The sequence below is a fragment of the Canis aureus genome, chromosome 18 (genome assembly GCF_053574225.1).
Source record: "Canis aureus isolate CA01 chromosome 18, VMU_Caureus_v.1.0, whole genome shotgun sequence".
Lineage (NCBI taxonomy): Eukaryota > Metazoa > Chordata > Mammalia > Carnivora > Canidae > Canis > Canis aureus.
This window is the reverse complement of record NC_135628.1, coordinates 40,276,869-40,304,140: the sequence shown is the minus strand read 5'-3', so window position 1 is coordinate 40,304,140 and position 27,272 is coordinate 40,276,869. Positions and strand designations below refer to the sequence as shown.

The 27,272-nt window shown below is 39.5% G+C and overlaps 1 protein-coding gene and 1 long non-coding RNA gene across 3 annotated transcripts in view; one reads left to right on the top strand and one right to left on the bottom strand.

Moving 5' to 3' along the window:
• ASB4 (ankyrin repeat and SOCS box containing 4) overlaps positions 1 to 23,259 on the top strand; it is a 59,709-nt gene extending 36,450 nt beyond the window's left edge. Inside the window, exons 3-6 of one of the 2 annotated variants that reach the window (XR_013356906.1) lie at positions 9,939 to 10,429; positions 13,093 to 13,648; positions 19,408 to 19,521; positions 21,005 to 21,029. Coding sequence is in view for 1 of the 2 variants with exons in the window: in XM_077856846.1 (XP_077712972.1) it covers positions 9,939 to 10,429; positions 19,408 to 19,521; positions 21,005 to 21,193 (794 nt within the window). In the remaining variant the exon portion in view is untranslated. Of the gene's footprint in view, positions 1 to 9,938; positions 10,430 to 13,092; positions 13,649 to 19,407; positions 19,522 to 21,004 lie in introns of both variants that reach the window. The other variant, XM_077856846.1, reaches the window with a different exon arrangement.
• On the bottom strand, positions 11,136 to 12,067 carry LOC144288886 (uncharacterized). The gene is made up of 2 exons (XR_013356909.1): positions 11,441 to 12,067; positions 11,136 to 11,300 (listed from the first exon to the last, which is right to left on the bottom strand). It is a non-coding gene; the product is annotated as an uncharacterized LOC144288886 (long non-coding RNA).
• Positions 23,260 to 27,272: the final 4,013 nt, after the last annotated feature.

Here is a 27,272-nt window from a genome sequence, read left to right as displayed (position 1 = left end):
ACTCTAACCAGAGACTAACTGCGTTTCACCCTGTCTTAATACTTTTTCTAAGAAAAGTATATTTTTTAATGTGATGTTAAAAAGAAAGTCATGAATAATTTACCATGTTTTCACTTATGCATTTGAGGAGTGGGGTTTAAAAAAAATTGGGAGAGTGAGTTTCTTATCAAATTGATAATTAGGAGGTGATGAAAATTTAAAGCAAAAAGAAAATGTTTAGAGCTTTCAATAATAAAGAATTGTTTCCTCTTTTCCATATGGCCAATATTTAAAATCAGGGTAGAAGAACAAAATTCTTGTATAAAAAACACTTATTCACACAGAGATGAAATGGGTGTTTGGTTCCTGGCAAAATTAATGAAAAAATTAAGCCTACATATATCTTAAATAAAATATTCAATGTCAACAATTAGAAATAGCAAAAGTGTACAAAGGAGTCAATAAAGGAAAGTAGATTGCTTTTATTTTTTTTTAATTTTTATGATAGTCACAGAGAGAGAGAGAGGCAGAGACACAGGCAGAGGGAGAAGCAGGCTCCATGCACTGGGAGCCCGATGTGGGATTCGATCCCAGGTCTCCAGGATCGCGCCCTAGGCCGAAGGCAGGCGCCAAACCGCTGCGCCACCTAGGGATCCCAAAAGTAGATTGCTTTTAAAGGAACAAAAACCTGGTGGTTTTTCATGTCTCCATAATGTTTAATATTAAAAAAGAGTAGAATGAACTTAGGGAATATTGTGGAGAAAATTACCCAAGAATTCTACACTCTTTCAATGTTATTTTTAAGGTATGATCACAATGAAAAAATAGTCTCATGTATTTGAGTTCTTACAAAGCATACCAAAAGGTGCCCTGAACGAAAAATTTACTAGATATAGGACTATCAAGTGGATGGTGCAAAATACATGGGATGTTATTCATAAAAGAATTTCATTTTTGTTTTCCTGTGTCTCTTTAAATTATTCAGAGAATCTAGCTTCTCCCCTTCTGTGGGAAGAAAACTCAGGTGGGTCCATATCTCCCTGGTAACTCTTACGTAAGAAAAGTTATACAGTAACTGTAAGTGTCAAAAGTCATTCTCAGTTCAAAAGTTGGACATCCAGGGCTGATCTTTCAGACTTGACTTAAATTCTTCTTTCCCCTTGTTCAAGTCCACTGCAGACTGGAAGCATCCAGTTAGGGAAGGGATGCATACTCTGTTTCCTCACCCAACACTTAATCCCTTCTAACCCAGTTTACTAATGATGAGTTCCAAACCCATGCAGAGCTGGTGCATGGGAAAGGGAGAAGAGGTAAGAAGAGTCTGAAAGTTCTTTCTTTTAGGAACCAAGCTTGGCCACCTTCTGAATTTGGCAGATGTTTAAAGGACTCCATACAGATATGCACAGAGAAATAAAATAATTATAGTTCAGTGATTACAAAAACCAAATGCAGTGATCAAAATTGTTTTAGAAGGATCATTTTCTTTCTTTCTTTTTTCTTTTCTTTTTTTTTTCTTTTTGGTGGAAATAAACACAAGATTAACAACCCCAGATTAGATTGTGAGGGGCAAATGGTAGGTAGGATAGGATAAACAAGGGGATGAGTACCTTATTTTCCCTGCCGTCCTACAAGGATACATCCTGGCCACCTATTCCGTCAGGCTGATTTCCTTGAACATGTGAGCGAGCTCACCGCTCTGAGACCCCAGTGCACTCTGAGGTGGATGCTCTCAGGTGGCTGGTGAAATTTTAAGTTTAGTTATTAACTTGCCCTTTTTCCTAACATAGCAGGTAGTCAATTAAAACTTTACCACTTGCACAGAAGATTCATAACATACCATGCACTGGCTGCAAGGACTCAATTTTTCCGGCGTGGGCTGGAGAAAGGACAGACTGCATAATTTGGTGGGTCTAACCTAAAATGAAAATGTAGGCCTTTTATTTTAAAAGTTACTAAGAATTTCAAGTTAGTGACAACAAAACATTAAACCAAATGTAGGGCCCTTCTAGGTGAGAGGTTCTGTGCAAAGCCAGCCATGATCAGAGTTTACTGACTGCGTTGCAATATGGCTCATATTTCTACATTTCTACTTAGAGGCCAAAAGGACCTCAACTTCTAAGTCATAATCATCTAAATACTGTTTATTAGTTGAAAAACTTTTATAGGTAACCATGGACAAAACATCAAAGACTAGATTGAGGTTATAGAACTGAATATAATAACCTTACAGCTTTGACAGTATAAATTGTAGCTGTCAGAAATGAGGTGTGTAGGTGGAAGAGGGAAATATCTTGGAGATAACCTCATTTCATAAAGCAAGTGGTGGAGATAAGGTAACAAATTCCTGGATAGAAAATTAGGTGCAGTAAAGTTTCAATATTCCAACAGAAGAATTAAAACATGATGAAAAGACCAAATATTGAAAGGAGGAAGGATAAGTATAAATAAACAAAAACTTAGCTTTTTTTTATCAGAAAGTAAAGAATGCTATCTAAATTTAATAATAAATAGATAAATCCATTAGCTGGATTTATGGGAATAATTGCCAAAAGATCTGAAAACAAACACAGTTAAGAGAAGTGTCTTTGTAAATGTGTCTGTTCTAGGAAATTGTCAATCAAGTTTTTCTAAATTTCTGATTTTTTAAAACATGTGCCTTATTGTTTAACAAAAAATTATTTAATAAAAATAAGTTAATCTCAGAGCATGCTATGGTATAAATTTATTCAAAAAGACAGGTCTATGAAAATCATGTATATTCCCTTATTTTGGTTCCCAGCACCTGCTACTCATATGGGCAGCACTGTTTAAAGATATATAGCTGTTTGGTGGCAAAAGTTAACTTAATTACTTATTAAAAGGCATACTCTATGATTTTTTTAAAATCCAGTAATGTATACCCCACAAAGTTATGTCTAATGTAAAATGAGAAAGCTTAGAAAAACAGATGATACATCAGGGTATGCAAGCACCAAAGAAATGTAGGCAAGTCTTCAAGGAAAGATGATGGCATTGCCCTTCTTCCAAAATAAAAAATAAAAAATAAAAAGAAATTAAAATAATAAAAGGAGTATTTTCTTTTTTGCTTAGGTGTACGTTTTTTCTGTTACAATGATACTGAATTAAAATATCTATAAAGGGCACCAACTATGCCACTGAGGCTAAAACCGTGAAATATTTTAATTTTTTACTACAAATTTGATGAATTGCCACATCAAGCTAGGATGATTGAAGCCAACAAATAAAACCCAGACTTCTTATATGGCCTAAAAGGTCCAACATCATGCTTGTAACTTCACTTTTATGTTGTATCTTTCTTCCTGTTCCTTGAATGTGTCAAGCTTGTTCACCCATCTGGGCCTTCATTCTCACTGTTACCTCTGCTCAGAAAGCTTTTCTGCCTAATATTTCACAGCTACTGTCAGGTTAGAGGTCAGTTCCTTGGTAGCCAGCCCTCACGGTCATAATCATTACACCCATTTTATTTTCTTCATAATATTTGCAACTCTCTGAAATGGTCTTGTAACATATTTACTTGTGTGTTTATTTTCTCTCATCTCCAGTGTAAATGACTTGATAGTAGCGACATTGACCATAGTGTACACTGGTGTCTCTGTGTACCCACGCAGAATAGAAACAGTGTAAATATTTACAGAATCACTGAATGAGTTTTGAGATGAACACTTGATCACTGTTATTGAAGAGAGCATTTCAAAGAATGGATAAAATGTTCAATATTGAGCTAGTTGGGACCAAAGGTGTCAGTGGCTTAAGGGAAAGTCAAAATCCCTGAAGAACACAGAAAACAGAGATTCCTCATGTTCATTCTTCTAACCTAGAGGAAGTTGAAAGAAGCTGGACAGAAAATAAGGCTGTCTTAAAGGGTTGAGGGGCACTGGGCTGGCCTGGTCCTCTACCTCACCACCGATCTCCCCACTAACACATAGGCTTTTTGGGAAATCAAATCCATTTGGACAGGAAGGAGGCAGGGGTTAGTTTAGGGATATGGTGGGGGATGTGGATTCCCTGATTCTGGGAAGATAGAGAAGTGACAGTTTCTGTAGTGAAAGAGACATGCTCTCTGCTCCCACTCTTATGTACTTTTTGACCCAAGAGAAGTTGGGAACGTGGATGCTCTGGAGCATCCAGCTTTTGGGGGCCAACCCGGAGCCTGCAGGGAGGAGCAAAGCCCAGCAGATGGAGCCACAGTGATGACTGAGCACTGAAGATCAGCCAGTGTAACAAATGGGCACTTGAGGCAATTAAATTTTATTTGGAAGGGGGGCACTTGATGGGATGAGCACTGGGTGTTATGGTATATGTTGGCAAACTGAACTCCAATAAAAAAATTTTTAAAAAGAAAAAAAGGAAATTTTATTTGGAAAATAAGAAAGTGAACTTTCAGACTGAGACTGATGAAATTGATTCTATCTGTTGGGGAGTAAGGAAAGGATACTATCACAGAGTACGGGAGGACAGAATTTAATATTGACTGACACTGTGTCCTTCTGTAATCCTGGTTTGAACATTATCTTTTCCCTTGGGACTGGCCTAGCCATTTCTTGTGGCCAGCTCTCACTCTTTCTGTTCAAATTCTTATCCTATATCCCCTCTTCATCCTATTCTTACTGTACCCAAATCTCTTCTTCTTTGCCCATAGACAGAATCTGAAAAGTCCTTGCTCTTTATCATCAGTATAAATTAAAATTTCTATCTCTTTTGCTACCATTCCAGACTATTTCTGGAGACCATCTTGCATAAATTAAAGGGTTCGTGAAGGGTTCTCTCTCATTAAAATTTACTTTACCCCATAAAGAATTTGCCCCTGAATGGAATAATTTATTCCCTAGAATGAAAATTGCTACAAATTTTCAGGAGGTATAGTGTAGAGTGTAAAGAAAACTATTGGAGAAATAGACCATATTTCTGCACAGAGAGATTCTTTATTGTAAGAATGTCAATTCTTCTTAAATTGATGTCTACACCAAAATAAGTTCCAGATGAATCAAGTGTCAAACATTTTTTAAATGTGTAAAAAACTAAATTATAATTAATCTGTATATCTATGCAACCTCTAAGAGGAGTAGGACAGTCTAATACTTTTTTAAAAAATGGGGAAAATTTGACTATTGAAAGTTGATGTCATTGTATTTAAGAAAAATCAAAATAAAGTGGTTAAAAATTTGTAGCAATTATGATAATATAGGCCTACATCCTAATTTAATGAAGGGTTCATATAAATGTAAACAAAGCAGAAAGGCTGTAATGTATAATGAATTAAAGAAGAAATGCCACTAGTTAATAATTACAGAGAAAGTGTTCAAACTCTAATAATCAAATGAATTTATATTTTTAAAAAAGAAGACCATTTTTTAACTTCCAAACTAGCAAAAAAATAAAAAATATATATAACAACATACTGCTGAGTGAAATATCACTGCTACACATGAATATAACATGTGACAATTATTCATCAAAATCTTTAAACACTTCACACATTTCAGCCTAATGACTCTATGTGGGGGGAATTTATGCCCAGGAAATAATCCTAAAATTTTTTTACAGATTTATTAATTGTAGCATTAATTACAAGATCAACATGTTGGGGAAAAAATCCTTATATTCAATAGTCAGGTAAACTGACTTATGATGGAGTATCATGTAGTTACTTTTAAATGTCATTTAAAGTAATTCTGTAATGGCACGCTTGGGTGGTTCAGTCGGTTAAGCATCTGCCTTCAGCTCAGCTCAGGATCCTGGGGTCCTGGGATCCCCACATCAGGCTCCCTTATCAGCAGGGAATCTGCTTCTCTGTCTCCCCCTGTCTTTCCCCAGCCCTCATGCTGTCTCATTCTCTCTCTCTCTCTCTCTCTCAAATAAATAAATAAGATCTTTTAAAAAATAAATAAATAAATTCTGTAACAACATGGAAATGTTGATGGTAGTAAACAAAAGTCAATGTTGGTCAATATAAATATTAAAATTTGTCTAAGCTAATTGGTAATTAGGGGCACAAACATTTGCACACAATGACCTATCACTATGCACCCACCAGATTGGCTAAAATTAAATAGGTCAAAAATACCAAACACAGATGAGAATGTGGCCCCACAAAAACCCTCATGCATGGCTTACAGAAATGTAAACTGGACCTGTTCGATACCATCTGATGAAGTTGAAGGTATGCATACCCAAAGATCTAATAATTCCACTCACAGGTATAGAACCCAGAGGAACCCCTGCACATGAACACCAGGGTACAAAGGATGTACAAAAATACTCATAGCAGCAGGGTTTGGAAGAGCCTGAAACTAGAAATGTCCATCACCAGTAGAATGGATAGATTGTAGATTACTTGTGCAGTGAGACAGAACACAATAAAATGAACAAATGACAGCTTAAACATCACAATGTCGATTATTTTCACAAACATAATGTTGAATGAAGGAAGCAAGTCATAGAAGAATAGGTTTATTATTTCATTTATATAAAGTTCAAAAATAAATGAAACTAAATTATCTTGCTTAGAGATATATACAAAGGTGGTAAAACTATAAGAAATGCATAGTAGTCAGGAGAATTGTACCTTCAGAAGGATGCAGAAGTTGCGATGGGGAAGGAGAGTAGAAAAGTGGAGGGCCCCTCTGGCTCTGGGAGGTATGTGATTTCTTGACCTGGGATATGATTCTGCGAGTGATGGCTTTACAGTATTTTAAAAACTATCTCTCTCTTTACATATATATATATATATATATATATATATGTATATATATATATACACACACATATATATACATATATATATAACTATATGTATATGTGTATATATGTACATATACATATAGTATATATAGTTATGTATATGTAATTATATGTAATTAGCTGAGTAGGAGAAGGATGCACCCCTACTGCAGGATGACTGGTGTCCTTATAAGAAGACAGCCATGTGAAAACACAGACACAGAGAGAAGGCCATGTGAAGATGGAGGCAGACCCTGCAGTGACACATCTATAAGCCAAGGAACACCAAGGTTTGCCAGCCATCACCAGAAGCTGGAGAGAGGCAGGAGACAGTCTCTCTTTAAGCCCTTGGAGGAAGCCAACCCTGCAGACACTAATTTCAGACTTCCAGTCTCCAGAACCATGAATAAATTTCTGTTGTTTTAAGCAACCTAGATTGTGATACTTTGTTATAGCAGTACTAGAAAACTAACATTTTATATTTTCACATTAAGAGTATTTATTAAGCGTTAGCCTTCAGCTCAGGTCATGATCTCAGGGTCCTAGGATTGGATTCTGGTAGGGCTCCCTGCTCAGTGGGGTCTCCACTTTTCCCTCTCCGTCTATTCCTCCCCAGTTTCATTCTCTCTCTCTCTCAAACAAAATCTTTTTTTAAAAAAAGAATATTTGGTGTGCCTGGGTGGTTCAGTCGGTTAAAGGTCTGCCTTTGGTTCAGGCCATGATCCCAGGCTTGGTGTGGAGCCTGTACTCCCTCTCCATCTGCCTGCCACTCCCCCTGCTTGTGCTCTCTCTCTAACAAATAAATAAAACCTTTTTAAAAATTAAAAAAGTGGCAGCCCGGGTGGCTCAGCGGTTTAGCTCCGCCTTCAGCCCAGGGTGTGACCTCGGAGTCCCGGGATCGAGTCCCACGGCGGGCTCCCTACGTGGAGCCTGCTTCTCCCTCTGCCTGTGTCTCTGCCTCTCTCTCTCTCTCTCTGCCTCTCATGAATAAATAAGTAAAAAAAAATAAAATAAAATAAAAAGTAAAAATAAAAAGTAAAAAAGTAAAAAAGCATATTTGTTAAAGATTTCCAAGAATTTACATTTGAGGTCACTAATTTCTTGAATAAATCACAAAATCTAAAATAAAAAAAACTCCTCGAATCATCCTACTTTATATGTTCTCTGGAAAAGTTACACTCAGAGATACAATTCAAATATAAAAAAATAAAGATCTATTCAGAAAAGAGAACTATGCAGCACATCTAGTTGTACCAACAGGTCAAGGATCAATTGTAAATGTCTAAGTACATTAAAAAATAAAGGATGTGGTTGTTCCAAGCTGGCCTGTAAAATTTTCATCCTGACCCTTTGATTCCTTTCCTTACTGGAAATTCTCCAGTGTCTGAAGTGACCCTGCATTTGGCTTCTGGGAAGCCATTCTTATTCATTCCATTTCCCTACAGAGCAAAGAAGGGCTGACCTGAAAAGACACCTGACCCAGAACTTCTCCGGGGTGGAATACTGATGAACACAGATGGCTCCGTGTGAGACCATCTTTGGTTAGAATTCTGCTTTCTGCAAGTTGAGAGAATAGACAGCCTCGGAGTTTATAGAGCAAAGTGCTCGCAGAAACCTCACTGGGGGGTTGATTTTGTATAGGAGCCTGAGCATGTTTGTGGGAGTATTGCCTTTCTCAAATAAGTTCCACCTGACCACAGGATGCCATTAAAAAGGGGGTAGGGGAACAATAAATGGAAAACAGATTTTTAAAAAATTAACAAAATGCAATGTGATTTCTCTAGTCCTTTCAAGTTTTCAAATACCAAAAGAGAGCAAAGTACAGAAAAGATTTCTTCTAGAAAAGTCTAGTACTACTGTACTATGAAGTAGAACGGTATAGTGGTAAGAGATTTGGAAGCCAGCCTGTCTGGTGTTAAACCTCCGTTCTATCGCTTCTTAGCTTGATGTAGTTATTACCCTCCTAAGTACATATTTTTTCATCTGTAAAATTAAGGTAAAAATTGCACGTATTGCAAAGGGTTGCTAGGAAGATTCGATGAGACAATACATGAGAAGCATTTAGCTCAGAATGTTGCAAATGGTAAGTGCTTAATAAATATTAGTTGCTGAAATAACAATCATCATAATAAAAAATCTTGCTAGAATTATACTTGAAGTAGCTATAGTTTTCAGTAGAATTGATTATAGAGTAGGCCCCCTAGGGGTCGACGCATTCACCCCATTAAATTAGGCAGAGAAGGAAAATTTCAGCTTCTTAAGTTGACCACTCTAGTACTTAACATGCTCTATCAGAAAAATAAAATTCACTTCAACTTCCCAGTGCGTTAAACAAGTGGATCTGGTTAAATAATTTCTGCGGAGCTTTCCAAACAGCACAAATTTGTATTTCTAACAATGATTATCAGCCATAAATCAAATATGTCTCTAAGTTATTCTCTTTCTTTCAATGAGTATTTCTGTTATACTGGCTTCTACCCCTTTCCAAGCAAAATATGACCTATAGGCTAGTTTGGTGGTCACAGTGTGTGTGTTTCTCTTTTTCCCCCAGTTGTACTCCAAGGGAGCCTTAGACTTGGGTGGCTCTAGTACCAGCTGTTTGCAGTCAGCGCTGGGCAATTTCCATGATACTAAGGTTTGCTTGGACCAAACTTTCAGGTTTCCCAGCTTTGAAAGAGAAAAAAAACAAAAAACAAACATGATTTCGTGAAACATTCAAAGAAATTGATGACATTTAAAGCCACTTGTAGGAGCTCCCAAGGTTACAATATCACCTTTATTTTCAATGATATTTGCTATTTATTCAATAAAAGCTATTTAGTGATAGGGATCACTGTGTGCTTCCCAGTTCACCTGGGGGTAAGAACAAAATCTCAACAGAGTGCTCCAGCTCTCCCTCCAAAATCTTCCTCTGTTGTTCCCCCACACCTACCCAACCCTGGTGCACTTGCTGCTTGTCCAGGAGATGGCACTGTTGTTTCGAACGCCTGACTTCCCTGGGGGCCAACAAAGAACCCTGAAAAGCAGGGCGTATGTAAGGCAGTCAGAGGGTTAGAAGGGAAGCAAAAAAATAATAATAAAATAAAGTAAATAAAATAAAATAAAATAAAATAAAATAAAATAAAATAAAGGGAAGCAGCCAGGAAGGAAATGTCTTGAACCTTGGGAATAAGGGCAACATACGTTTACTCGGTAATTATCTTCCTCAATCTCTCTAGGGGCCAATGTGAACATGAAGACCAACAACCAGGATGAGGAGACGCCCTTGCACACAGCTGCCCACTTCGGCCTCCCGGAGCTGGTGGCCTTCTACGTGGAGCATGGGGCCATCGTGGACAGCGTGAACGCCCACATGGAGACTCCGCTGGCTATCGCAACCTACTGGGCCCTCCGCTTTAAGGAGCAGGAGTACAGCAGAGACCACCACCTCATCTGCCGCATGCTGCTGGACTACAAGGCCGAGGTTAACGCCAGGGATGATGACTTCAAATCTCCGCTGCACAAGGCAGCCTGGAACTGTGACCACGTGCTCATGCACATGATGCTGGAGGCCGGCGCCGAAGCCAACCTCATGGACATCAACGGCTGTGCTGCCATCCAGTATGTGCTGAAGGTCACCTCTGTGCGCCCGGCCGCGCAGCCCGAGATCTGCTATCAGCTGCTCTTGAACCACGGGGCTGCTCGCATATACCCTCCACAGTTCCACAAGGTGAGCTTATGTCCAAGGGTGCCACGTACAGAGCCAGGTGCTCAGCTGGGTCCCCCGAGACTCCAAGGATGACTTGATCTCAACTCTCCTGGTAACTCAAGCTTATCTGAGCCTAACTCCCTTTGATTCTCCAACTGACCTTGCATTTACACACACAACCCTGGCTGCTTTGTCTTGGTCCTGTTTGTTTGAAATCTGGGGCCAAGAGGTAAAAAGGAGAACAAGAGTGGCAGGTAATTCTCCATTCCTTGTGTGAGCACCAGTGACCTGGTAGCAGCTTCTGCCGGACTGAGGTGAGAAAGATGGGAAAGCCACATTAAGTCTACTGAAGAGGCCAGTGGTGTCAGACAGGCAAATACTTGCCATCCTTCAGCAGAGCGCATTTTAAATGGCATATGGAATTGTTCTTGCTTTAAATTTTTATCTCCGCACTGTCTCTTATAATTCATTCATTCCAGACTTAGCCAAGTTATCCATGCCAGGAATAAAGAATCATGGACTTCGGGGCCAAACAAATGTGGGTCTTGCCACTGACCTAAGAATTTGACTTTGAATACATAACATAAGCCTCTTGAGCCTCAGATTCTTCCCCTGTGAAATGGGTACACTCTGCCCTTATTACCTCAGTAATCATGTGCAGACATGGTCCTACATCAGAAGGATATTAATCTTACTAGTAACACACAGATATACTCAGAGCCCAGAGGATGGTGCAAATCTTTCTTTACTCTTTCTCTTGAGTCACTGTCAGCCCTTGCAGCGTGTCTGCCCCAGCCCCATCCCACATCTGCAAGTACCTCTTCCTTGGTCTACGTCCATCTTCTTTCCACACCTATGTCGCATTAGTCTGGCCATCTTCATAGTGCAACTTCTAGAAGACAATTGATCTCTTTCTAACACAGCTCACTCCACAAAGCATATTTTTGTGTGTATTTATGTTCTAAGGCCACCTTCTTTCCAGAGAAAAGGATGGAGAGGGATGAAGGGCATGGAGATTCCAGAGAAACATACCTGCCTCACTTTATCTGTGAATAATAATAGCCTCTTCATAAGTCTGCTTTGAGAATGAACCAAGATAATACTTGAAAAGTGGTGGCACTGTGCCTGGTCCGTGGCAACCATAGAGAAGTGGCAGCTGTCACTATTGCTATTATTACATATTTGTAGATGAGTTAAATTGGTGCCTGAGCCTGCTTTAGCCACAGGGGCTTCTCCAACCAGAAGAAACAATGTGTGAGACTGCCCAGAGACTAAATATGGTGTTTTAGTCTGAAACTCACTGCTGGCTGGCTGTGGATGAAACAGGTCTCAGTGAAAGTAATTAGAATACCCTTTCCTCATTCCCCTTTGAGAGGAAGATTTAGGAGAATGGGCCTTCCTGTGGGGTTTCTGCTCACCAGAGAGAAGTCTTACAAATGTAAAGGTCCCCAGGTCCTCTTCACAGAAGCAGTCCTCTGAGAGGTGACAGCAAGGAGGATTAGGAGCAGAGACTTAGCGATGAATCCTGACTTGGCCATTTATGTGCTATATGATTTCTGAACAAGTCCCTTATTTCTCAGATCTCAATTTCCTCATCTAAACAATGAAGGTAAAAAGATCAGCTTTTCCAAAATGTTTCAGAAATAGGTGGGTAAGATATGTCAATCATCCAGCCCAGTAGTGGCGCTCAACAAAATTGTCTCCTTCCATCATCCTCCTCTCAAAATGAAAGCCTGGTCTATTGTAGCAATCCACCCTATTGGCCTTACTTCAGTGGCTCTGCTCGCCTGTAAACTAGGTGTACGATTGTGTGTTCCAAGGACATTATCCAGAGTTAGTGTGTTCTCATTCAGTCCGCTTTCACTTCTCTGAGTTCCACCAGTTTGGCCATATGCTAAAGAGATTTAGGTTAGAATTGGCTACTGGTTGATGGCTGGTATTATAAACATTTTTGTTGCTACCCAGCAGGCAGTGTGAGAGAACTGGCCTCCTTCCAAAGGAAAAGTAAAGAAAAACTCTTCAATTTACTATGCAGATGCTTCAAAGTGATTTAGCACAACTCCTCCACAGCCCGACTTTCCAAAGAGAAAGTCATCTTTACGACAAGTAAATGACTGACTCATTTATCCAGAAGATAAAGTGATTTGTTCTCTTGTGGATGGGGAATTCAGTTTCCTTATTTACAAGGAACAAGGTCAGAGCTGAAGATGCTGTCTTCCAAATACAAAGCAAATTTGTAGAGGGTTTATTTCACTGAAAACCAATGTATAAATTACATAAGGGGGGGGGAAAGAATTATAGGGTCTGCAATTGCTTTCCAGGGTACAAAAGGACATTTGGTTTTTTTTCTTTCAGCATAATTCAGAAGGAAGTGACACCCTGGGGAGCCAAGATTGGGTTTTCTTGTAGGGCAAGAAAGACATTTTTCTAGGGGAGGGAAAGGTATGTAAGGGTTTGGGGGAAGTAAGGATGATTTCTGCTGTTGAACAATGCTGCAAATGAAGCCCAGAATACAAGTGGTCTCTCTGACCATTAAGTACCTTTCTGTACACAGATATATCAATATAAAGGAGCAGAGGTAGCCTAAGAATTTCTCTGTTGAAGTGGCTTGCAGAGGTGGCACTTGTCTTGGAAAAGTGGTGGAGAGATTTATCCTGAATCTGTTTTTTAATTTATGCCTTCAGGGGTCAGATGATGAAGGGAAGTGTCTAAAGGTCTCTCCGGTGACCACCGCTGTAGAAAGAAATCTTTATCCTACTGTTCTTCCATGAAGAGAGAATAGAGACAGCAGAGACTCACAGAAAATGAAGTTCATTGGGTATCTTCCGTCTTCCAGGCTCCCAGAGAAGCCAGCAGAAGCTTCTCCCTCAGAGTCCACTGACATCTTTTCTCACTTGATGGTCAAGGTTCCTGGTAGTCAGGGTAGAGTGATGATTTGAAGTTTGACGCCTCTTGAGGATCTTTTTTGTGTTGTTGCCTATTACAATAATTTTTGAGGCCTAGAGACAATGGGTCCAACTGTCTTAGTTCTGGAAGATGCCTGACGTGCCAGTGAACAGAGCTGGGAGGCTGTCGGGCTCCTAACGAAGCCTTTCCTGCCGTGAGAACCATCTTCTGTCAGCAGAAAACATAGTGGTCAGTGTCAGCAAAACCTAATGACAGCAGTGAGAGCTTTGAACTTTGTGCATCTAAAGACTGCGGGTTAAGAACTACTTAAGTTTTCCTCCAGCCGAATAAAAGGTAACAAGTTATCTCCCTGTGATCTATGGGAGTGTGCCAGGTGCAAATGAAGGCACCAGATGCGTGAAGTAGGCTCCTGAACTATGAATGGATGGACTTCCTGTGTCCATAACTTAGTTTGAACTATTTCTGAATGGGAACTGAGACTAATGTTGCCAAATAAAATACAAGTGCTCGGTTAAATACGAACTTTAGATATATAAGAAGTAATTTTTTATAATAAGTAATTTTTAATATAAATATGTCCCACACAATATTTGGGACATGGTTACACTAAAGATTCTGTGTTGTGTATCTGAAATTCAATTTTAATCTGGCAGTTTATATTATTAATATTTGTTAAATCTGGAAACCTTAGTTGGGAATTAGGTAATGTGTTGCAAGAGGAGGGTAATTTTTAACTATATCTCTTCAGTGATCAAGGTGTTGGCAAGAAGGAGAAAGTAAGGAATACCTGGGGACCAATTATCTTTGTTGGGTATGTGAGCATATTGTCCTTAAATATAACCAGTGTGGCTTCCATGAAGAGTGAGTGTGGCCAGGGAATTAATGTAGAGCTGAGGCCAGTTTTCTGAGTGCACATTTAAACCTTGTGCAGAGCCTTGCTATAAGCTTTCTGATTTCTCCACACCTTTTTATGTATAATTCCATTATATACATGTTGTTGATAAAAGCCTTGGATTAATTTCAGCTATCATCTCTGTACTAGCAACTCTTAAATTTAAATTTCTATTTTGGATTATCAACTGAGAATGTACTTTTCACCACAGATCATCCTTTCAGAAAGGATTAGCTAGAGGGTTTTAGAGAAGGATATAGATGGAGTTCCCAATGGTTGCTATTTTTATATTACCAGCAACATCTTTACATTCGAAAGAGAATTCTTTTGAAATTTCAACAAAACTCAGCCTAAAGTAATTATGGTTAAGAGTGCTTCTTGTTTCAGAATATCTGTGCAATGAGATTTGTGTCCTTAAACTACTAATTTCATTGGCCATTATCTAAGATTAAAAGAAGGTAATCAGAATATATTTGAAAGAGCACTAAACTCAGAGTAAGAAGACATGAGGTTAAGTCCTCATGCCTCCTCTTACGGTGTGCCTCTCTGGTTTCAATTTTCCCATCTCCAAATTAGAGGAGGTGGGGAGGTTAGCAATTTTTAGGGTCTCTTGCAACTCTAACATTTTATGATACCGTGGCAGTAGTTTGTAACTAGTATACAAATTAATGAGTCAGCCTCAGATTTTGTCTGTCTCTTTTACTTGGAGCTAACCTATCTGTCATCCTCATCCTAGCTCTAGAGAACAGAGCAGCCCCATTTGCCTTAATTTTCTAAGACCTAAGTGCTGAAAAATTCCCACCCTGACAGCCACACAGCGAGTTGGAAGCCCTTCTGGCTATACTTTCTGTAGACACAAAAATGATGACTCTTCAGAGGTCCTTTAGCGATGGGTCTCTGGCTCCAACCTACTTCTTTACCTTCTTATGGGTTGATGATATAGGATTGCTCTTTATTTGGTTTCGGCCTGCCTGACAAAACCATGGTCAGCAGCTCAACTTTGTGCACTGCACCCAGAATGTGTAGTTGAATGTTTCCCCTGCATTAAGCAACTATTTATGTTGCGCTCATTTGGACCCAATCACCTTCACTGATTTAGAGCTTCAGATACAGTTAGTCTGTGATGGCTTATGATGGTGCTTACATATGGGCCAACTGGAAGCAGCTGATTGCTGGGAATTGACTCACAATGCCTTATTTCAGGAACTGTACAAGCTGATTATTAAGTGCAGCCATTACTGAAAATTAAGTCACATAAACTTACAACAAATAAAGTATACTAAAAACAAAGATAATAGGTATTTAAAACACTATTTTAAAATTATTTTCATTCTATCTCTTAATTATTTTACTCTACACACCTATACTCTTGATGTTATATGCATCTTTTATACCCCTGTGGTGGAAACATTCTGTAATGATTTGTTACTGCACATCCCTTCCCAACCATGCAGTGACCCCAGGTTAGTAGTTATGAATAGGCTGTGATGGTAGTATTTACGCCACAGAAATCAGCAAATGCTACCAATCAGACTTTAATTTATTTCTTTGATGATGTCTAGACCTAAGAAATTAATGGAAAGGATGTTACTAATACAGATTAAACTTAAAAATAGGTAGTCAGTGTCTGGAGCTCTGACATTGTGAATAGCACCAAAAAATGCAGAAATACGATTCCAGGATTCAAAAGCTATTATATATTTCAAAAAAAGTTACTCATGTCATTGATGAATGAGTGAAGTTCTAAAATAGGTCTTCATTGTTTCATATTTGTGAAACAATTATTCTTTCATGTAATAAAAATATCAACCAACATTCATATAACAACTACATGTGTTCTTCAATTGCAGACATTGATTTTGGCTATGAATGCAATTCAATATCCATGCAAAATTGATACAAAATCAGTGAAAGCATTCTGTGAGAACCAATTAACTATATAAAATAGGAAATGAGGAGTACTGAGTATTTTATTATTCATAAATTGTGGGCTGCACATTCTTTATATTAGCAAAAATTTGTGTTGCATTTATGAACATATACACGCAGTGTTTTCTTTTCCAGAAAGCCTCTTATGGAACATTTTTTTTGCACGCCATTGACTCTAACCTCTATTTCAATAAAGCTCCCTTATCTTAAGGCCCTCTGGCTGGCCTGTCTCCTGGGGCTGACACAGTTCTCTACTGAGGCCATGTCTCCTGATTTGAAACTATGCTCCAATAAATTCTTATAAATCTTTCTTTCCTGATATCCCCACTCTCATGACTGCTTCATCTCACCATATTTTGTTGTTTCTGATTCCCATTGGATCTGGGCCATTGGAGCCAGGTTTTGATGTGTTATATTAGAGAATTGCTGCCATCTCCTTAGTCTCATGCATTTCTAAGAGAAGTTCTGCTAAAATTGTTCCACCAACCTCTGTCCCCAACCTTATCTTATTCCGCTTAACCTACTGATGAGTTGGGTGGAAGAATTGAACTGGTTGCTTAACTGTGGGCCTAGAGAAGAACTGAGTTCTTGGTTCTTTTATGTGGTAAGCGTCCAAGAACAAGCTCTTTACATCAGGCAGAGGTCCATAGTTTGGGGATGCAAATTTAATCTTGGAGTGGAGTGCTGGGAAGCTTGATGTAGTCCCATAATTCAACATATTATATGTAATCAGTTTTGTTAGTAATAAAAATGGCATTCTGATCTCAGATTGTCATCTTCATCTCGTTTTTCAATAGTTTCTAGACTCAGGAAAGCAAGTTATTTATTGGGTCTCTAAAACCCTGTATGCTATGACACCAAGGTCTTAAAGATGAGGGTAGGTCAGCCCTAGTTACAGCTGTGCATCCAGCCTGTCAACCTCAGTCTGATCTCTCCTTGTTGGAACCCATCCAACCCTTGGTAAACTAGACTTCTAGTCAGATCTGGTGGTATCTAGTCTTCCTCTCTCTAATCTTAATGGCTCTGGTGCTAGCCCGGCTTCCAATGCTCTCCTCACTTGATGTTTTTCACTCTGAAAGGCCTGGTTTACTTTTGACTTTTGGAGTCACACAGACCTGAGTTTTAATCCTAGCTCAGTCACTTACTAGCTAAATAACCTAGAGTTTAAATGTTCTTGGTCTTAAATTTTACATCTGTGAAATGGGTATAAGGGCTGACCTTGTAGGATTGTTTGAAGATTGAGCAAGGCAAATATGCAATGATTTAACATAGTCCCTGTCATGTAATAAGTACTTAAAAAAAAATGGTGGCTGTAACTTTTTTTTTTCCTTTTTCTTCTCTCCTGCGTGTTTGGATTCCTCGGGCTTTAGACCATGGTCCTCTACCATTTCCATTTATTCTCATTTAGAGTATTATGGAGCCGTGTGGATTTAATTCTTTAATAGTGCACAAATCTCCACCTTCATCTTGGCCTTCCCAGTGGAGTGTTATCATGCACATTTTTAACGGACATTAAGACATTGTATATGACATATCCTCCTGCCCACACGATCTGACCATCCCCAAATTAGCATGTCCTTCCAATTTCCTCATTTCCTGTCAGTGGCACCCCCATATGTCCATGTTCTCAGGCTTAAAAGTTGTGTCTTTTACTCGTCATATCTGGTTAGTCATTAAGCCCTGCTTATTCTTTCTCAGAGTCTCGGTTACCATTCCTTCTCTGGACTGCCAGTTATGCCAGCTGAGAAGCCATTTGGTGTACTCCCATTCAGCTGCCTCACACTACTCTGTGGCCTTAATATCCTTGTTTTCTCCTTTGTGCTTTTGCTCATGATACTCAGGAGACATTGATGATCTTTAAGCCAGCCTCTTATTATTTACTGACTTACATTGCTCTCTCTTTGAGATATGTACGTCTTTTCTCTTCAACTAGGTTGTAAACTCCTTGAAGACAAAAACCAGGTCGTAAACTTCTCAGAATTACTGTCATAGTGCTAAGCACAGTGCTCAATAAAGACCTCCTAATGGAATGGATCGATTGAATACAACCCTTTCTTGTTAAGAAAATGTAATAGCCTCCTATTAAATGTTCAGTCTGAAGCTCTTTGGACTGGCATGGCAGGTTGGACTGTCAGCTGGCTCCATCTTAACACGCTCTTAATATTAGCTCTTTCCTGATGTGGGTCCTTCATTTAGGTGACCACACACACACACACACACACACACGTGCACATGTGTGTGCAAGTGCTTAACTGTGCATTAAAATGATAATCTTTTTAAAGATTTTATTTATTTATTCATGAAAGACACACAGAAACATAAGGCAGAGGGAGAAGCAGGCTCCCCACAGGGAGCCTGATGCAGGACTCAATCCTGGGACCCTGAGATCACGACCTGAGCTCAACCACTGAGCCACCCAAGTACCCCAAAATGATAATCTTTCTGTCTCAGTTTTGCCTGGGGCCTCAAGACAATAGGTTCTTAGCAGCCCACACTGAAAAATGCAATGCTGGATGACTTATGGTGGACTTGTAAAGGAGATGGGGAAAACCAATGTGTGACGTTTGCCCAGCTACAATAGGCTGAGGCTGACAAGGACTGGGAAGTCAGGAAGAACTTCTCTTTGGAGAAAGTTGTTTCAGTGCAAAAGGATGTCTCCCTCCCAATGACAGCAATGAGTGGCTTTCTCCTCATCTCCCATCCAGCAAGGGATCTTGAAGAGGACTCCAGAGAGAGCTTGATACATGTTTTCTAGAGTCCCAAGGGAAGAATGGAACTGACATGTACCTCATGATGGGAAAATTCAAAATCAAGAGTACTTTTGCTGTGGGTTCCCTGTGGACTAGTTGTGGGGCACATTGCAGAACCAGCTGGATCCCTTTGAAATGAAAACAGGTCACACTCAAAGGGCTTCTGGGGATAGGATCAGATTGGCAGAAAGAAGCTAGAGGTGTTCCTGTGGATACAGAGAAGCTGGTGGGGAGGGGTGAGGGTTGTAAGGACAGGATGTACCTTTCATTGGACTCCTGCCTTCTTTGTTAGCACTTCTTTTCAACTAGCTTCTAAATGTTGAAGGAAGTGTGTGATTTTATTCATCCTCCCATCGATCTCAAGACTGGCAGGTGTTTGAAAACTCAAAGGCATGAGGCTTTGCAAAAGCATTTCAGGGCTTCAGGTAGCCTAACAGGACCGTAAGTTCCCAACGACTCTGTGAGAATGAATGAATCATAGATGTACATTGAACAAATAAAGCTGTGTGCTTCCTCTACAGGTGATACAGGCTTGCCATTCTTATCCCAAAGCAATCGAAGTTGTAGTCAATGCCTATGAACACATCAAGTGGAATGTAAAGTGGAAAAGAGCTATCCCTGATGATGACCTGGAGGTAAAGAATCCATTCACTTTCTGTGCTTTTCACTGTAAAATAGTTTGAGACTGCAATAGAAGTACAGAAAGTTCTATTTAAAAACTAGTCTTGAGAATGTTTTCAAGACCTACTCAAATGCAATAAGGCAAATGGTTATAAAATGCATTTTAACTGTGTCATCAGGCCAGGGCTCCTGGGTGGCTCAGTTGGTTAAGGGTCTGACCTCAGCTCAGGTCATGATCTCAGGATCCTGGAATCAAGCCCCAAGTCAGGCTCCCTGCTCAGCAAGGAGTCTGCTTCTTTCTCTCCCTCCCTCTGTGTGCACTCTTTCTCTCTCTCTCAAACACGTAAAATCGTTTTAAAAAAAACACAGGTGTAAAAATAAATAGATGCATCAAGTATGTAACATTTGGAAATGTCTTGAGGATTTCTCCATTTAAAAAGAAAGTTGAACATTTGTATAAAGGTGACAGGTTTACTTTCTCCTCAATAATTTAGATAATTTAATAATAATAATAATAATAATAATAATAATAATAATATTTGAGTTGCTTCTATAATATTTTACCAGAAGATTAGTCTTTCATGTAGATTATTTCATTCACTTTTTAAAAATATATTTGTTTATTTTAAAGAGACAGAGACAAGAGAATGAGCAGGAAGGACAGAGGGAGAGAGGTTCTCAAGCAGACACCACACTGAGCACAGAGCTCCATGTGGGGCTTGATCTCAGGACCCTGAGATCATAACCTGAGCCTAAACCAAGAGTCAGACACTTACCTGACTGTACCATTCTTGTGCCCATGTTTCATTGACTTGTAGTTATCTTGTAGCCTTTAAGTAGGCAGGAACCATATTAAAAATCTTTAATGAGTCATGCAGAAAGCCATTGACAAAGCTAAGTTCTCACTCTGCAAATGGACTTTGCTGCCTTTGTAAATCAGTCCTCCCACCAAGCCTGTTGTTCTTGGTTTTAGCAGTCACAGGCTGTCTCCAACGGGTGGACAAGTACGAGGCCCAGAGTACAAAGCTCATTGCTTTGATTGCTTAGATACAATCCTACTCTGCTACTTTTGAACTATCTTACCCTGAAAAAGTTACTTAACCTGCTTGAGCATCATTAATAGAATAGATATCTGAATGTATGGGCCACATAAGGCACATAAAGGATATATAGTAGAATCTCGATTAATTTCAAATTGCTGTTTTGATATACACTGCTGCAGATAGTTCATACGAGTATATTTTATCTCACTTCCTGGGTTCTGAATTGTAGAGTGTTACATCCCCTTGTCTCCCTTTTCTCCTTAGGTACCACTGTCTCAGCTCCCATCTCAATTTCATTTTTAATGTTGTCTCACTGTCAGAGACCCTAGAAAGCTACCACTGTGTATAAAGTAGGGACTAAATGCTAAAGTAGGGATTAAATGTCATTGTTGATTTCTATTGATGTAAACTCTGGGGCTTTTCTATCTTTAACCTCTCTTGCCTTCCTTTACAGAGATACTGGGATTTTTACCACTCTCTCTTCACTGTGTGCAGTAACTCTCCAAGGACTCTCATGCATTTATCGAGATGTGCCATTCGAAGAACATTGCACAACAGATGTCACAGAGCAATTCCTTTGCTTTCCCTCCCATTGTCATTGAAAAAGTACTTGCTTTTAGAGCCAGAGGGAATCATTTATTAAACCTTATGAGACAGAAGTTCCCAATCCTAGATATTTAAGTGGACTCACCGGGTAGACACAGTTTGCATAAATAAAATGGTACTTGGGTTGATTATAACACTTCAGGGATTTCAAAACACTTGACAAACTCTGTCATTAATCCTAGGGTAGCATGGTGAGGGGAAATAAACAGGAAGTAAAGTTAAGGAATTCTCAAAAACAAGAATGTGCCCAGAAGGTACTGACAACAGTAATAACTGATGTGTATAGTGTTTTTACTTGGTGCCTGATATATTTTTGTAAAACTTTTCATATATCATCTCATCTGAAATGGGACCCAGTTTTTCTTACAATCTCATTCTCTCCCTTATCAGTAATAAGTTTATATTACTGTTCTTTGCCAAAATCATAGGCTTTGTGATTGGCCTCTTAATCTCAGGGGTTCCCTCCTCAACCCCCCTTCCGTCCACCGTTACCACTTAGCAGAAATTATTGTCACTAGTTTTGCAAACTCCTATCCCCACTCGAAGCTCTTCTGCTTATTTTTGTTGAAGAGAGCAGATGAGCCTAGTCAAAACAAGGAGATCTTGGAGTTAAAGTAGACACGAAAAACCAAGACTGGTCCACTTAATAGACAAAGAATGGACATTTCAACATATGCTTGTTGAGCCAGAGACTGGAGATGCAGTGATGAATCTAAAGCGAGGACTCCTGCCCTCCAGAATCTCATCATTTAGCAGAGGATCCGGACATACAAGCAGCAAACTGCAGTGTCAAGCGTCAGGGGCAAGAGTACAGGTGCAGACTCATTTTTAGTGCTTGCGTTTCAGAGTCGTGTTTCTGACCTGAAGTGTGATTTTCCTTTTAAGCATGAATATAAAGAGTGAAGGGATTCTGTGACATAGAGGGAGCTCCTGGTGCTGTTAGTGTAAATGTATTCACTTTCAGTTTCTCCAAACATCTAGAAACTCTTTTATTTTAGTATGATTTTCTGTTTATAGTACTCCCCTTGGGAAAATATTTGCACACTCAATGGCTCCCATGTATTTGATAAGAAAGTTTAATGAGATGTGTACAAGGAAGCGTGCAAAGGGAAGAACTCAAGTTGATTGCTTGGGCTCATGGAGTAATAGGCTGACATTTCAGAGCATTTTAGCTGGAAGATAAGGAGCACTTGACTAGCAATGGCTGGCTACCAAAAGTCAAAAGACTTTTTGAAAATGGTAGAATTTTGAGAAACTTGGAAAGATAAGTGTGTCAATCAGGCTTGTTAGTAGTTTGCTGAACGTGACATGTAGCTGATTAACCTCTGGACCTCAGGGTTTATGAGTCCAACTGGGCTTTGATTTTTTGTTCTTGCTAATCACTCTTAGGTGAGCTCATTGCCTCTTAGTGTCGCTCTTTCAGAGGTGAGAGTGAAAGTAATTAAGCACAAAAAAATCCATTTGCCAGGTGTGAGCAGGTTTCTTTTACTTGTGTGATTCTTCATCTTATTTAACTTTAGATGCTTGAGTTTTGAGTAGAGATGATGTCAAATATTCCACCCGCCCACCACCTAGGCCGTGCTTCTAAACCGGGATTCTCATAGTCCCAGTGCCCTGTAGGAAAAGTCATGGGTAGATACAATAATCTTTCTGATTTTCTTCAGTCTTTCTCAAATATTTTGAGAGACCTAATTTGTACTAAAACAAATTTGTACTATATTGTAGAAGAGGATGCTGAATTTGTATAAACGATTCATATAAAAACATTGGTCCTTCAAAAAATTGTAGCAAGTGGTGTTTGGGACACATCCTAGAATACTGGGCAGAAGTGCATGCTCCCCTCTCCTTTGGGAATATTCTGGCTGAAAAATTTGTGATGCACTGTCTTTGTCAATAAAACCTACTCTAAGGACAAAGGGAGAGGATGTTCCTTGCATTAGGAAATGTTTCTCTATCTGCTTGCTTGTGCTTAAGCATTTTATGCTAATTAGCACATAATATATGCCTACTTGTTTTGAATTGTTTACTCATGAATTTAACTTATTTCTCCTTATCTTTGAACTTTTATTTAGGGGACTTAAATAAAGCTCTTGTCTCCTTTCATCTTTGGGAGTTGTTTACCTATCAATTAGACTTTTTTTCCAATTGACTACAAGCAGTAGATCTCTGAAGAGCTCTACATGTTTCATTGCTTTCTTCAACATTTGGGGGCGGGGGGGAAGAGAATGAGGAAATATACCTGTAAATGAATAATATTTTCAAAAGAAAGTAAAGGATAAATACAAATAAAAGGCAAATTGTTGCTGTAGGAACGAGAATGGGTTTTTTGTTTTGTTTTGTTTTGTTTTTAGGATGTATTTATTTGTTTTAGAGAGAGAAAGTGGATGCATTTGAGCAGGGGAAGAGGAGGGACAAAGAAACGGGGAGGATGAGGAGGAGGGAGAGGGAGAGAAGCGATTCCTTGCTGACCGCGGAGCCCAACTATGAGGCTTGCGCTCACGACCCTGAGATCATGACCAGAGCCAAAATCAAGAGTTGGATGCTCAACCAACTGAGCCACCCAGGTGCCCCAGAAAAAGTGTTTTAATACTAATAAGGAAATGCTACCATAATCATTCTCTCCCACCCGTCTCCATCTCTGACCTGGTCCTTTCATTTCCCTTCACTCTCCTCATTCACAGAACCCCAGGCACCAGCAACAGAGGAAATGATGTCCTCATGCTGCTTTTGTAACTTTCTGTAAATAGTCATTTAGTGTCCTGAGAAAACAAACCTCTTCTCTTTTGTAAGTTACATGTGAGGAAAGATCTTTAATATGAGGGAAGACCACCTATCCAGCTTTCTTCCCTTCTCAGGATCTAGACACACTTGTGTTCTATTTCTTAATCACCTAGTGTTATATTGCCACTTTGTCCTTCCATCCTGAACCCAGTGGCTTCTAATAAAAAACACAGCAGTCGAAAGCTGATTGTACAAATAAGAAAAGTAACAAACCATTTGCAGTGGGTTATCGATGTTGGAAAGAACAGCTGAGCCTTATTTTTTTTACTCATCCGATTGTGAAGAACTCAAGAAGTTTTTAACTGGCATACTTTCAAAACTTTAAGAAAATCCAAATGATACCCTTATTTTCTTTGAAACACACAAAAAATTCATTGTCACTCTCCTTTGAATACATTGAAGTTAGATGTTAAGAGTTTCGGTTTGTGCCCGTCTACCTGGGTTCATTTTCTGACTTCCAACCTTATCTGATCCCTAGATCCCTTATCTAGGGAAAACGACGCGCTTGCTCTGTGACTCAGTTTCTGCACTTATAAAATGGGAATAATGTATCTATAGCATGAAAGTTTTATATGATTGTCTTGAGGAGTAGAGGAGAAAGTTTTCCTAGACTCTTTTAGGGTTTCAGTTGGGCCTCAAAGTTAAACTGACAAAGATTATAGGAGAAAAGCATACATTTTACATGACACAGAAACTTCATAAGGAAATGAGGACCTGAAGAAACAGAACTGAGTGTTTTTATGTCAAGTTTGAGTAAGAGTAGGCAGTTGAGCAGAAAATATGATGGATCCTTAAGGAGTATGAGGGGAAACTTAGCAAGTCCTGTTTGTTAGGATTCTTTTCTGGTGTTCCTTTGTCTTAAGAGATAAAGATGCTTCTTTCCTCCAGGTACAGGGAGAGCACCTCCCATGGGAGGGTTTTATGACCGTTTCAGGGGAGAAGATGTGGGGTGGATCAGAGTGACTTTCTTGCTTCTGCTGTTTTCTCAAACTCCTTCAGCTTAAAGTATTCAATATGCCAAGGTACAATCCAATGGGGTAGCATGTTCTAAAATCCCATCAGAGGGTTAAATTGCTTACACATTAAATCACATAGAACAGTAAGCATTTTCTTTTTATCATTGCCCTTGTTACTTTCATTATTATTATTATTATTATTATTATTATTATTATTATTATTTAGAGAGAGTTTTCTACCAGAAAGATGATGTATTCTTAGAGTGAAGCTATAGCCAAAGGTGATATAGGGTAGATTTTTGCTCACATTGGCAAATATTTATTGAGCTTCTACTATGCACTAGGCACCTTGCTTAGGGCTAGAATCAATGGGGGGGGGGGGGAAGACAAACAAGGTCTCTGACCTTCTTGGTCTTTTGTGAGGTGGGAGATGAAGGTTGAAATAACATGGACTTGGATGATTAGCAAACAAGCAGATTAATTACTTTAGGAAAATTTGCCCTTTTGCTAATGGGTTTATCAAGGATGCAATGACTCCTTTTACTATTTCATGAAGGCTGTGGAGTCACTGGAAATGTAGCATGTGGACAGAGTTTTCATCTTTCCCTCTTCAAAGAGGGGAAGAGTAGGAGGAGATTAACTTTGTAGCAGAAGGAATTTAGATGAGCAATGAGATTCCTAGAGGTCTGGGTTATTGGCCATCAGAATGAATGAATAGGGAGGGTTGAAGAATTTCATTCAATTATTCTTTCACTTTCAAGAACTTATTTGGAACCACTAAATATGTGGCTCTGTGAAATAAGTGGAAGGAGGAGGGGGGTGTTGATGCCAAGTCACTGCAAGACTCACTATCAGTGGCACAATGTTTTTGTTTGTTTTTACCAAGAAGAATAAAAAGTATACAGTGTTTTGTTTTTAATTAGGTACTATCAAACTGAGCTAGTTTTCTGTCAGCCTACTGTAAAAGAGTTGATTAGAAATGATTTTCAAAACCTATATTTTAGTAATAAATTGCCTTCTTTATAATTTTAGTTATACCTCTCACCAAGGCAAAGCAATACATGAAATATGAAAAACTATCATTCAAGAAACAGTTGCTTTCTTTCCTTTTCTTTCTTTCTCTCTCTCTCCGTCTTTAGCAATACTAAGTGGATTAGGTATGCTTAAAATTCTTCTTTACTAATTGGCTTTCTCAGATATAGGTATGCCTCAATGATATTGGAGAACAATTATGCAAATATATGCTAATCCAGCCTAGGAAATAAAATAACAGTATGACTTTGTACTTTCTAAATTAAAGACATTGGTGGATTAGTTCTTTTTTTAATTATTTATTTATTCATGAGAGACATAGGGAGAGAGAGGCAGAGACACAGGCAGAGGGAGAAGCAGGCTCCATGCAGGGAGCCTGACCTGGGACTCGATCCCAGGACTCCAGGATCCTGCCCTGGGCTGAAGGTGGTGCTAAACCACTGAGCCACCCGGGCTGCCCTGGTGGATTAGTTCTCAATGTTTATCAAGTATGAAGACTTGACAAAACACAACTATCATGGGGAGTTTAAGGATGTGTTAGAAATAGAAGTTAGGTACCAGGGGCCTTTTCAAGGTCCAGGAGTCCAGAAACTGTCCCGAGTCACAAGGGAAGATGTTTCTCACCACCCTATTCCAGATTCGGGGGAAATCCAAGTCGGTGTTTGATTGACAAAAGGTGAAAAACAGTAGGGTATCACCATCAATTGGATTCAGAAAGCAAGACATACAAACTGAGCTGCACTTCTAAGCACAAACTCCCTCCCCCCGGGTCCTGGCCAGAGGACTTCCTTGGGCATACCTCCTGTGGGGAGCACTTCTCCTAAGTTCCTGTTTCCCTTGGGCAATAGTAACTGCTTCCTCCACTTGTTCCTTCAGACCTAGGGGTAGTGGAAGCTTCCTCCCGCTGTTTGTATCCCAGGCGCTTCAGCATTCTTGGCTACCCACATTTCTACAAATTGGACCTGATGAAATTCTCTTCAATCACCCCCACTGAGCATGCAGGTCATTTCCTCTAGCGATCGTGTCAGATGCGCCAGCACATGAAAGACCATGACAAGTCACTGAGAGCCTGCGTGGTAGTCCAGATGGTAAGTGCTGTAGGCCTGGAGGGAAGACAGGGGTGTGACCAGCTGGCAGGCAGGTGGACTTGAGCTCCAACCCTGACCTACAGGAAGGAGGGTGGGGTTGGGGTAGTAATTTGAGTAAGAGTGGGACAGTGGAGGAGGTGGCAATTAAGGTAAGTCAGTAGCTCCGGTGAAGGGTTAGGGCCGGAATATATGTAGTCACCATTACCAATTAGACAATGTTGATGGAAGCAGAAGGTGAACGTTTGTTGTAGAGAGTAGA